This window comes from Labrus bergylta, chromosome 4 (genome assembly GCF_963930695.1).
Source record: "Labrus bergylta chromosome 4, fLabBer1.1, whole genome shotgun sequence".
Lineage (NCBI taxonomy): Eukaryota > Metazoa > Chordata > Actinopteri > Labriformes > Labridae > Labrus > Labrus bergylta.
The window spans coordinates 240,748-253,277 of record NC_089198.1 but is presented as its reverse complement, the minus strand read 5'-3'; the positions used below and the strand labels follow the sequence as shown (position 1 = coordinate 253,277).

At 40.4% G+C, this 12,530-nt stretch overlaps 1 protein-coding gene across 1 annotated transcript; it reads right to left on the bottom strand.

The window, feature by feature from the left end:
* Nucleotides 1-285: 285 nt before the first annotated feature.
* On the bottom strand, nucleotides 286-6,706 carry mplkip (M-phase specific PLK1 interacting protein). Its single transcript, XM_020658590.3, has 2 exons — nucleotides 6,238-6,706; nucleotides 286-641 (listed from the first exon to the last, which is right to left on the bottom strand). Exons 1-2 carry the CDS (start codon nucleotides 6,628-6,630, stop codon nucleotides 534-536), a joined length of 501 nt encoding a protein of 166 aa, XP_020514246.1. The 5' UTR covers nucleotides 6,631-6,706; the 3' UTR covers nucleotides 286-533.
* Nucleotides 6,707-12,530: the final 5,824 nt, after the last annotated feature.

Below are 12,530 nucleotides of genomic sequence, written 5' to 3'. Positions count from 1 at the left end.
CAGCCGAACCGGAAGTAGTTTTAGACCCGCCATGATAAGGATCGTCCCAAAGCTCTTATAACTGAACGGAGGAGAGAGGATCGAGGATACACGAGAGCTGACTTTGCCGAAGTCTTGGAGGAGGCAAGTGGAGGACACTTGGATGCAATTAAGGGAACTGGGATGTACCTTCAGAGTAAACCCTGACGTGACCTCTAACCCCAAATCCTGCTTCATAGTCCCGCCCCCTGGTGTGGAGAAATACTTCCACTTTCTTTCAAAATAAACAACACAGATGACAAATGATGGATTTGTAATTGATATTTTATTTTCTAAAAATAGAAAAAACAAAGAACAAACATTCTGTAAATAACAATCCGTAAAAAGGATCAGACGTGATATAAAACGTTTAAACATCAACAAATGGAAATGTTTCATCCCTGATTTTATTTGTTCACTAAGCTGCCAACTGCTGGTGTCTGAGCGTGCTCAGAAGCTGGTTTCTTTATGATCACTGGGTTTGATATCCTCTATGATGCCGTCCTTATTTCCTGTCATGGCGTCCTTGTGTCTGCAGCTGCGGCGGGCAGAAGAGCGGCCCACGGGTCCTGCAGCATCGCTGGACTGAAATATTTCTCCACCGGAGTGTCGGAACATCTGGACTGAAAGACAACAGAACAACTTTAGTTCCAACATGCAGTTTGTAATGAGTATCGATGCAACATAAACATATAGAATAGATCTATAAATAGAAAAATAACGTGATCTAAAGTGATGTTTACTATGATCCTGAAAGACTAAGCACTGTTTACACTATTAGCACTGTTTACACTTTTAGCACTGTTTACACGATTAGCACTGTTTACACTATAAGCACTGTTTACACGATTAGCACTGTTTAAACTATAAACACTGTTTACACTATAAGCACTGTTTACACGATTAGCACTGTTTACACGATTAGCACTGTTTAAACTATAAACACTGTTTACACTATAAGCACTGTTTACACGATAAGCCCTTTTTACACTAATAGCACTGTTTACACTTTTAGCACTGTTGACACTATAAGCACTGTTGACACTATAAGCACTGTTTAAACTATAAACACTGTTTACACTATAAGCACTGTTTACACGATAAGCCCTTTTTACACTAATAGCACTGTTTACACTTTTAGCACTGTTGACACTACAAGCACTGTTTACACTATAAGCACTGTTTAAACTATAAGAACTGTTTACACGATAAGCCCTTTTTACACTAATAGCATTGTTTACACTTTTAGCACTGTTTACACTATAAGCACTGTTTACACGATTAGCACTGTTTAAACTATAAACACTGTTTACACTATAAGCAATGTTTACACGATTAGCACTGTTTACACGATTAGCACTGTTTAAACTATAAACACTGTTTACACTAAAAGCACTGTTTACACGATAAGCCCTTTTTGCACTAATAGCACTGTTGACACTATAAGCACTGTTGACACTATAAGCACTGTTGACACTATAAGCACTGTTTAAACTATAAACACTGTTTAAACTATAAGCACTGTTTACACGATAAGCCCTTTTTACACTAATAGCATTGTTTACAGTTTTAGCACTGTTTACACTATAAGCACTGTTTACACTACAAGCACTGTTTAAACTATAAGCAATGTTTACACGATTAGCACTGTTTACACGATTAGCACTGTTTAAACTATAAACACTGTTTACACTAAAAGCACTGTTTACACGATAAGCCCTTTTTGCACTAATAGCACTGTTGACACTATAAGCACTGTTGACACTATAAGCACTGTTTAAACTATAAACACTGTTTAAACTATAAGCACTGTTTACACGATAAGCCCTTTTTACACTAATAGCATTGTTTACAGTTTTAGCACTGTTTACACTATAAGCACTGTTTACACTACAAGCACTGTTTAAACTATAAGCACTGTTTACACGATAAGCCCTTTTTACACTAATAGCACTGTTTACACTTTTAGCACTGTTCACACTATAAGCACTGTTTACACGATTAGCACTGTTTAAACTATGAGCACTGTTTACACGATGAGCCCTTTTTACACTAATAGCACTGTTTACACTTTTAGCACTGTTGACACTATAAGCATTGTTTACACTACAAGCACTGTTTACACGATAAGCCCTTTTTACACTAATAGCACTGTTGACACTATAAGCATTGTTTACACTACAAGCACTGTTTACACGATAAGCCCTTTTTACACTAATAGCACTGTTTACACTTTTAGCACTGTTTACACGATTAGCACTGTTTACACTATAAGCACTATTTACACTACAAGCACTGTTTACACGATAAGCACTGTTTACACGATAAGCACTGTTGACACTATAAGCACTGTTTAAACTATAAGCACTGTTTACACTACAAGCAATGTTTACACTATAAGCACTGTTTACACTATAAGCACTGTTTACACGATTAGCACTGTTTAAACTATAAACACTGTTTACACTTTTAGCACTGTTTACACGATTAGCACTGTTTAAACTATAAACACTGTTTACACTACAAGCACTGTTTACACTACAAGCACTGTTTACACTACAAGCACTGTTTACACTACAAGCACTGTTTACACTACAAGCACTGTTTACACTACAAGCACTGTTTACACGATAAGCACTGTTGACACTATAAGCACTGTTTAAACTATAAGCACTGTTTACACTACAAGCAATGTTTACACTATAAGCACTGTTTACACTATAAGCACTGTTTAAACTATAAACACTGTTTACACTATAAGCACTGTTAACACGATTAGCACTGTTTAAACTATAAACACTGTTTACACTATAAGCACTGTTTAAACTATAAACACTGTTTACACTATAAGCACTGTTTACACGATTAGCACTGTTTACACGATTAGCACTGTTTAAACTATAAACACTGTTTACACTATAAGCACTGTTTACACGATTAGCCCTGTTTAAACTATAAACACTGTTTACACTATAAGCACTGTTTAAACTATAAACACTGTTTACACGATTAGCACTGTTTAAACTATAAACACTGTTTACACTATAAGCACTGTTTACACGATTAGCACTGTTTAAACTATAAACACTGTTTACACTACAAGCACTGTTTACACTACAAGCACTGTTTACACTACAAGCACTGTTTACACGATAAGCACTGTTTACACGATAAGCACTGTTTAAACTATAAGCACTGTTTACACTACAAGCAATGTTTACACTATAAGCACTGTTTACACTATAAGCACTGTTTACACGATTAGCACTGTTTAAACTGTAAACACTGTTTACACTATAAGCACTGTTTACACGATTAGCACTGTTTACACGATTAGCACTGTTTAAACTATAAACACTGTTTACACTATAAGCACTGTTTAAACTATAAACACTGTTTACACGATTAGCACTGTTTAAACTATAAACACTGTTTACACAATAAGCGCTGTTTACACGATTAGCACTGTTTAAACTATAAACACTGTTTACACTATAAGCGCTGTTTACACGATTAGCCCTGTTTAAACTATAAACACTGTTTACACTATAAGCACTGTTTAAACTATAAACACTGTTTACACTATAAGCACTGTTTAAACTATAAACACTGTTTATACGATTAGCACTGTTTAAACTATAAACACTGTTTACACTATAAGCACTGTTTACACTATAAGCACTGTTTACACGATTAGCCCTGTTTAAACTATAAGCACTGTTTAAACTATAAACACTGTTTACACGATTAGCACTGTTTAAACTATAAACACTGTTTACACTACAAGCACTGTTTACACTACAAGCACTGTTTACACTACAAGCACTGTTTACACGATAAGCACTGTTGACACTATAAGCACTGTTTAAACTATAAGCACTGTTTAAACTATAAGCACTGTTTACACTACAAGCAATGTTTACACTATAAGCACTGTTTACACGATTAGCCCTTTTTAAAATATAAACACTGTTTACACTATAAGCACTGTTTACACGATTAGCCCTGTTTACACTATAAGCACTGTTTAAACTATAAACACTGTTTACACGATTAGCCCTTTTTACACTAATAGCACTGTTTACACTTTTAGCACTGTTCACACTATAAGCACTGTTTACACGATTAGCACTGTTTAAACTATGAGCACTGTTTACACGATGAGCCCTTTTTACACTAATAGCACTGTTTACACTATAAGCACTGTTTACACGATAAGCACTGTTTACACGATTAGCACTGTTTACACTATAAGCACTATTTACACGATAAGCCCTTTTTACACTAATAGCACTGTTTACACTTTTAGCACTGTTTACACTATAAGCACTGTTTACACGATAAGCACTGTTTACACGATTAGCACTGTTTACACTATAAGCACTATTTACACGATTAGCACTGTTTAAACTATAAACACTGTTTACACTATAAGCACTGTTTACACTATAAGCACTGTTTACACTATAAACACTGTTTACACTGTAAGCACTGTTTACACGATTAGCACTGTTTACACGATTAGCACTGTTTACACGATTAGCCCTGTTTAAACTATAAGCACTGTTTACACTATAAGCACTGTTTACACTATAAGCACTGTTTACACTATAAACACTGTTTACACTGTAAGCACTGTTTACACGATTAGCACTGTTTACACGATTAGCACTGTTTAAACTATAAACACTGTTTACACTATAAGCACTGTTCACACTACAAGCACTGTTTACACGATTAGCACTGTTTAAACTATAAACACTGTTCACACTACAAGCACTGTTTACACGATTAGCACTGTTTAAACTATAAACACTGTTCACACTACAAGCACTGTTTACACTATAAGCCCTTTTTACACTAATAGCACTGTTTACACTTTTAGCACTGTTTACACTATAAGCACTGTTTACACTACAAGCACTGTTTACATGATTAGCACTGTTTAAACTATAAACACTGTTTACACTGTAAGCACTGTTTACACGATTAGCACTGTTTAAACTATAAACACTGTTTACACTACAAGCACTGTTTACACTACAAGCACTGTTTACACTATAAGCACTGTTTACACTGTAAGCACTGTTTGCACTGTAAGCACTGTTTACACTACAAGCACTGTTTAAACTATAAACACTGTTTACACTACAAGCACTGTTTACACTACAAGCACTGTTTACACTATAAGCACTGTTTACACTGTAAGCACTGTTTACACTACAAGCACTGTTTACATGATTAGCACTGTTTAAACTATAAACACTGTTTACACTACAAGCACTGTTTACATGATTAGCACTGTTTAAACTATAAACACTGTTTACACTATTAGCACTGTTTACACTATTAGCACTGTTTACACTGATAGTAGGTTACTATTAACACACCTTTTGCATGGCTAGCACTATTAGCATGGTTAGCCCTTTTTACACGGTTAGCACTGTTTGCACAGTTAGCACTATTAGCATGGTTAGCACTGTTTGCACGGTTGGCACTATTAGCATGTTTAGCACTATTAGCATGGTTAGCACTATTAGCATGGTTAGCACTATTAGCATGGTTAGCACTGTTTGCACGGTTGGCACTATTAGCATGTTTAGCACTATTAGCATGGTTAGCACTATTAGCATGGTTAGCCCTTTTTACACGGTTAGCACTGTTTGCACGGTTGGCACTATTAGCATGGTTAGCACTATTAGCATGGTTAGCCCTTTTTACACGGTTAGCACTGTTTGCACAGTTAGCACTATTAGCATGGTTAGCACTGTTTGCACGGTTGGCACTATTAGCATGTTTAGCACTATTAGCATGGTTAGCACTATTAGCATGGTTAGCACTATTAGCATGGTTAGCACTGTTTGCACGGTTGGCACTATTAGCATGTTTAGCACTATTAGCATGGTTAGCACTATTAGCATGGTTAGCCCTTTTTACACGGTTAGCACTGTTTGCACGGTTGGCACTATTAGCATGTTTAGCACTATTAGCATGGTTAGCACTATTAGCATGGTTAGCACTATTAGCATGGTTAGCACTGTTTGCACGGTTGGCACTATTAGCATGTTTAGCACTATTAGCATGGTTAGCACTATTAGCATGGTTAGCACTGCAGGTATTCCTTCGTTAATTTAAAATCTGATTAAATTCAAACATATAGGTTGAATGAAGTTGACTTCATAACGCAAAACTTAAAAAAATACATTTTTGAAAACTTACCTGCTGCAGGTGAGTTGAGGGACTGAAGGACTGAGGACGCCGGAAACGGCCCCCCGTCCGCCAAATCTGTCCCCCAGAGCCGCTGCCGAACCCGACCGGAGAACTGTCCCTGTATCCCCGGTTAGAAGCCGGAGAGTAGGCCGGAGAACCGCCCCTGTACCCCCGGTTAGAAGCCGGAGAACCGCCCCTGTACCCCCGGTTAGAAGCCGGAGAGTAGGCCGGAGAGCCCGGGGAGAAAGCCGGGCCGCCGTGTGGAGATCCGCCGCGGGGTCCAGAGCCTCCGTACGGTGAGGGAGCTCCAGGGAAACCCCAGCAGGAGGCCGGGGAGGGGAACCTTCCCGTCGGCCGCGGAGCTCCCGGACTCCGTTGCGGTCTGACCGGAGCTCGGTACATGTGAACGGCTGTAGATCCACGGAGAGGCGGGCAGGTCGCGTCTGGAGCAACGACACAAACAAACAATGAACCCGGAGCCATACAAATACTTCCTGTTGGTTCCGCCGACTGCAGCGCCGCCTAGCGGCTCTTCCGTTTTTCACACACTCATCTGTTTTCTGTCCTAGTGTGGGAATAATGTATTAACTGTTGATTGAACTGAGTGCAGGTACAGCCTCAGTTGAGAACAGCAGCAGGTAAACAATGACAGAATAAAAGCTGTCAAAATAAAAAAACATTAAAAACAATAATTTAATGATAAATTAATGATCTCTCCAATGATTCAAACGTTTAAAATATCTGCTCTTATAAATTACCAAAAACTTCCCCAGTAAAATTAGAGGGTTAAAAAAACAAACTCCGCCTGCAGCCACTTCCTCCAGAACAATTGGCCGGGTGGACAAACTAAACTTTCAATGTCCTCTTCACTAAAAACACATGGATATGAAATGTCAGGGTGTGTCGGGTACACTCATTTACTTCATGTTCCTTCTTCCTGGGTAAGATCTATCTGTTAATTTCAAATACTAAAAACAATTAAAGACACACAGGGAATTTGTGACTCACACACAGCAGCAGACAGATGGGTTGGTACAGAGCTGTGGGGGGCCGTGGGGGGCAGTTTGAAGTTTATGGTGTTGTAGTTAAAGGTGCATTTCTTTGTATTTATCAAGTTTGAATGAACATTTATAACTTCACTCTCTGATATAAAACAGGTGATGATATGTAATCAAATGTCTGCCTGACAGACAAACCGGGGAACAGGTGAGGGCTGTGGATCAGTGACATGGTGCAGGCTTCTGAAAGTACACGCATAACCGATAAGCCGATAACTGGAAGTCTTTTTTGGAACTCTAGTATCTAGAAACGTAGCAGAGTTTATCAGTCCCTGACAACAACACAGAGTTCAGACCAAGAGGCAGAGCTGCAGTCTCCCAGTCACTATAGCTGTAACTCTGAATGTAACTGTAGTTATACTATAGGTACTGTGCCTGTCCCCCGGCCCACTTCTCCAAACATAAATAAAAAAGGGGTAAATCGTAAAAATCTCATTAAAATCAAAACTACAAATACGATTTTGCAAAAGACTGAGACAATAAAATGCAGACTTTTAAACATTAGATCCTTGGACTTCCGGTTATGCACTTGAGTAGCCACACTCTGTCATTATCCTGCAACGTTGGTTTCACTTTTCCTCATTGTGGTAAAGCAAAGCTGTGGGCAAAATGCCTCCCGAACAGCTTTCTAAACAGAAAGACACAACTGCACCCTCCCCCTGAAAACGGCGCCGCCAGGCCAGCAGCTAAAGCGTATGATGCTAACTCTGACCAAAGCTCTGGAGACAATGACAGCCAATATTACTGCTAGAAAAGATGATATCAACGCCAATATCTCCCAGAGTTTAAAAGAAGTCACCAACCAAGTTAACAAGGTGGAGCAGCGGATTCTAGCTGCGGAAAACATGTCAACTGGCGCCGAGCAATGCCTGTTGGCTATGGAAAAAAAGAGTACACAAGCTCACTGAACCGCTTTACGACTAGAAAAACTTATTGTTTTGAGTCCTGGATCCCAAAGGTTCTTCACCTGGACACCAAAGCGGGCTGCGTCAAGCTGGAAAGGTCACACAGACTCCCGGGTCCAGAGAAGGTTTCCTCACGCCATGATAGTGAGGTTTCACAACAGAGTAATGGATGCAGTCAGGCATCTCAAAGACGTCCGACTCGACGGTACACGGATCCATTTCTTTCCTGATTTTTCTGCTGCGACACAGAAAAGACGAGTATGACCAAGTGAGGAAGAAGCTCCAGAACATGGACGGGGCCCGCTACGCCATGATCTACACTGCGGGTTATGAAACAAAATAAAATTTTCAAAGTCCCAAATTATGCCCTCAGGCAATTCTTATTTTCAACCATCATCAGCCTTTAAATGGTCACCAAAGGTGCTCCGTACCTGGGGATCTCAAGTACTCCTTCTGTGAAAGAAATGTACGAGGCCAACTTTGAACCTCTCTGAAAATGTATTAGTGATGATCTAGATCCTGCCTAGACTTCTTCACTATTTTTATATGATCCTTTTATCAGCTGGATGAACAACTTCATTACATAGCTGAGTGGATTAACAGTCATTGGATGACCCGCCTGAACAACCCCCCCCCCCCCAGTTTCCTATCCCTCATCCTGCATCTTATCCCATCTCCCCCTATTCCTTTTTCAAACCTGATTCAGTTTCAGTAGATGGCTGTTTCATCATGAGTCTAGATTTACCCAAGGGTTACCTTTTTACGTGCTCTTTAATATAACATTGAGTAAGGTCTTTTACCTGTTCTTTAATTTAACAATGAGTAAGGTCCTTTACCTGCTCTTTAATATAACAATGAGTAAGGTCCTTTACCTGCTCTTTAATTTAACAATGAGTAAGGTCCTTTACCTGTTCTTTAATATAACAATGAGTAAGGTCCTTTACCTGTTCTTTAATATAACAATGAGTAAGGTCCTTTACCTGCTCTTTAATATAACAATGAGTAAGGTCCTTTACTTGCTCTTTAATTTAACAATGAGTAAGGTCTTTTACCTGTTCTTTAATTTAACAATGAGAAAGGTCTATTACCTGTTCTTTAATACAACATTGAGTAAGGTTTTGATTCCTGTGCGTAGCTCAGCCCCTTTGGAGGAGATTAAAGAAAAATTCAAAAACCCTCTCTGGACGTTTAAATCTTTGCTGCTCATCTTCATGACTCAGACGACTCATCTGTCACTCTCTCTCCCTGCTCTGCTCTGTGGGCGTCCGAACAAATTTCCTCACTGCTTGATCCGAAACAGAGAATGAACACACCATCTGAGGACAGAATACACACCCACACACACACACGCACGCACGCACGCACGCACGCACGCACGCACGCACGCACGCACGCACACACACACACACAAACACACACTATATATATATATATATACACATATATAGACAGGTCAGACAGATTTAGCCTTCTTTAATCGTTTTTTTATAGAATGATGTCTTCGTTTTTTATGTTGACTAATTCATTTTTTAAAACTGGGGATTTTATCATATTGTGTAAACTTGTAAAAAATGTGACAATGTGAGTAACTAAAAAAGGATCATGAAGACGTGGTTGTTGTAGTTTTTACAGCCACATCCGATTTAGACTGCGGGGGAGAGTCTGAGAGCAGTTTGTGGTGGAGGTGGTGTCGAGGTTATCAGGCCTGACGTGTCCTGCAGCCTGCCCACACACAAAAAATAGATCCTTCAGTTTGACTCACATGACAATGGTCCACCTTCATCACGTTTCTCTGGACATGTTCCTCCTCCACAGTCTGCACGTTCACACTATAAATCATCTGTTCTGTGATTACAGAACATAGCATTCTGATTGGCTCTTGTATAGAGAAACATGTGACCTCACAGAAATCTTGAAAAAGCTCCACAAGTAAAGAAATGTCAATGTCATCTTTTCTTTTCTTTTATTGTACTTAATTTGGTTTCTCATTTTCACTTCCTTTGGCATTTAAACACATTTCCATGAAGCCCCTTTGAATCGAATTGTAAATTAAAATGTAAGAACAATAGGTGGGGAGTGTTGGGGGTTTATCTAGTCAACTTTGGTTATAGTCTTTAATAATTATATTTAATTATTAATAATATAAATAACAATATCATTAAACTATGTTTAATCACTCTTGGGGCACCACCCTGTAATCAGGGAAATATAACCAAAATATCACTCTAATCAGTCTCAAATTAGTTACTTAATTACTAGTATTATTAATAATTAATAACTATATTTAATCAATTGAAGGCGTGAAATCCGTACACAAAGCCCTTGCACCCAGCTTATATCACAATGCAAATACAACCAGTAATCACAAACAACTGCTCTCTTAAATTATAACAGAATTTATTTAAACAAAGCAACATCAACCCAAAATCAATGAACTTAACCAAACAAATAACTATTTCAAACTAATCTAAGCCAACAAACATTATCAAGCAAACAGTGTGGCACATGTGTGTGTGTGAGTGTGTGTGTGTGTGTGTGTGTGTGTGTGTGTGTGTGTGTGTGGATGAGAGAGATAGAGAGAGAGAGAGAGAGAGAGAGAGAGAGAAAACAAGATGGTGGAGAGAGACAATGCACCATGTGGCTTCGTCACAAGGATCTCATTAAGGAAGGACTCAGTAACCATGGCCTCTTCATCGAGAGAGGACCCCACGTAAGGACCCGGCTTCCCAAAGAGGACGGGCTCAGTGAGCATGGCCTCGTCATCGAGAGAGGACCCCACGTAGGGACCCGGCTTCCCAAAGAGGACGGGCTCAGTGACCATGGCCTCATCATCGAGAGAGGACCCCACGTACGGACCCGGCTTCCCAAAGAGGACGGGCTCAGTGAGCATGGCCTCGTCATCCAGGAAGGACCTCACGGACGGACTCGGCTTCCCAAAGAGGATGGACTCTGCACGCACTGCACCCAACAGGAGGTGGAAACAAAGCTGCCTTTTTGAACCACCTGCCCATTGTACCAGAGAGACATGTACTTCCCACTCATCACAAACACATTCAGTAATGTTGGGCCTCAGCCATGTGTGCTGGAGAAAGGACTCAGGCCTGTATTGCAGTTCTCAAGCCTGACTAGACTTATTTTGGAGGTAACTAAACAAAGGAGTCTTAGCCCAGTACCCCCCAACAGCACCTAACAAATAGGTGTGAAAAGTGGGGTGGTGGGGGGTGTCTGAATTCTCTATCCTCATTGGAGGAGGCCTGAGGTAAACCCACAGGCAGCTCCAGTCTTTAAAAGCAATTGCCAGTCATTGCTCTTTCTCTTCAAGTGTGGTCTGCCTACACCAGAGGATAAACTCTCCAACAAGATGGACTCCAGCATTTGAGGAGACAAACCCTTTCCTCCTCTTGGCTTACATAGGTTAAACTCCAGAGCTGAGGTTGTTCAGTCTAGGTAGCTCTCCACATGCTGAATTCGAGCATCAGAGGATTCAGCTGACTACTTCCACGTCATATTTTTAGGAGTTTTGGGCGCAATCAGATGCTATCAGGTTCGAGCAAAAAGAAGAGTTTCTTTCCTTTGATTTTTCGTAAGACGTCATTGAACGCAACTGGACAGGAGCGCTGAAGGAAGCCCACTGATCCCTGATCCACAAGGACACATAAAGAACTTGGCTCCTGCAACCAGAAGACCCTAGAGCAGTGCTCTGGTCGAAGATCTGAATCCTGCTACCCTCCTTCTACATCTGCCACGAAGGAACCCTGCCTGAATCTGTTGATTTAATATTCAACAGAGTGACGATCTAACCAACTTTGCAACGATCACCAGGAGTTACCCCAAGTAAGAGCTTTGGTCTGGGCAGAAATAGTTTCAGAAATAGTTATGTTTCTTTTTGTGACGATTGGAAAACAAGGAGGTGTGGACCCAAGTGCAGAATTAACTAAACTATTTATTTTAATAAAAAGCCAAACAAAAACTTACTTCAAAAAGTTCAACAAAAAACACAGGGATCAAAAACAGGGAGCCACCGGTACACTGACATACAAACAACATACAATGAACTGACACAGAAGGGAAGAAACACAGAGACTCCGGACCGTCAGGCGGACGGCCTGGAGGCAGGGCACATAGCTCGGAAAGTTCAGGTGGACGGCCAGGAGGCCGACCAAACACAGGGAGCAGTTCGGGTAGAGAGGAGATCAGGGGGGTGGCCGTGAGGCCGACCAGATGAACACACGGGACCAGTGAGAGGCCAGGCCCCCCACGGAAACACAGGGGTGGGCAGAGTCAGCAGGGCCTCTGATGAGGGCGCAGGAGTCAGCAGGACCTCTGACGAGGGCGCAGG

Coding starts and splice junctions, on each gene's coding strand:
- mplkip (XM_020658590.3), bottom strand. CDS start 6,630: ATGTACCGAGCTCCGGTCAGACCGCAACGGAGTCCGGGAGCTCCGCGG. Junction 642..6,237: donor CCTCAACTCACCTGCAGCAG/GTAAGTTTTCAA, acceptor GTTGTCTTTCAG/TCCAGATGTTCCGACACTCC.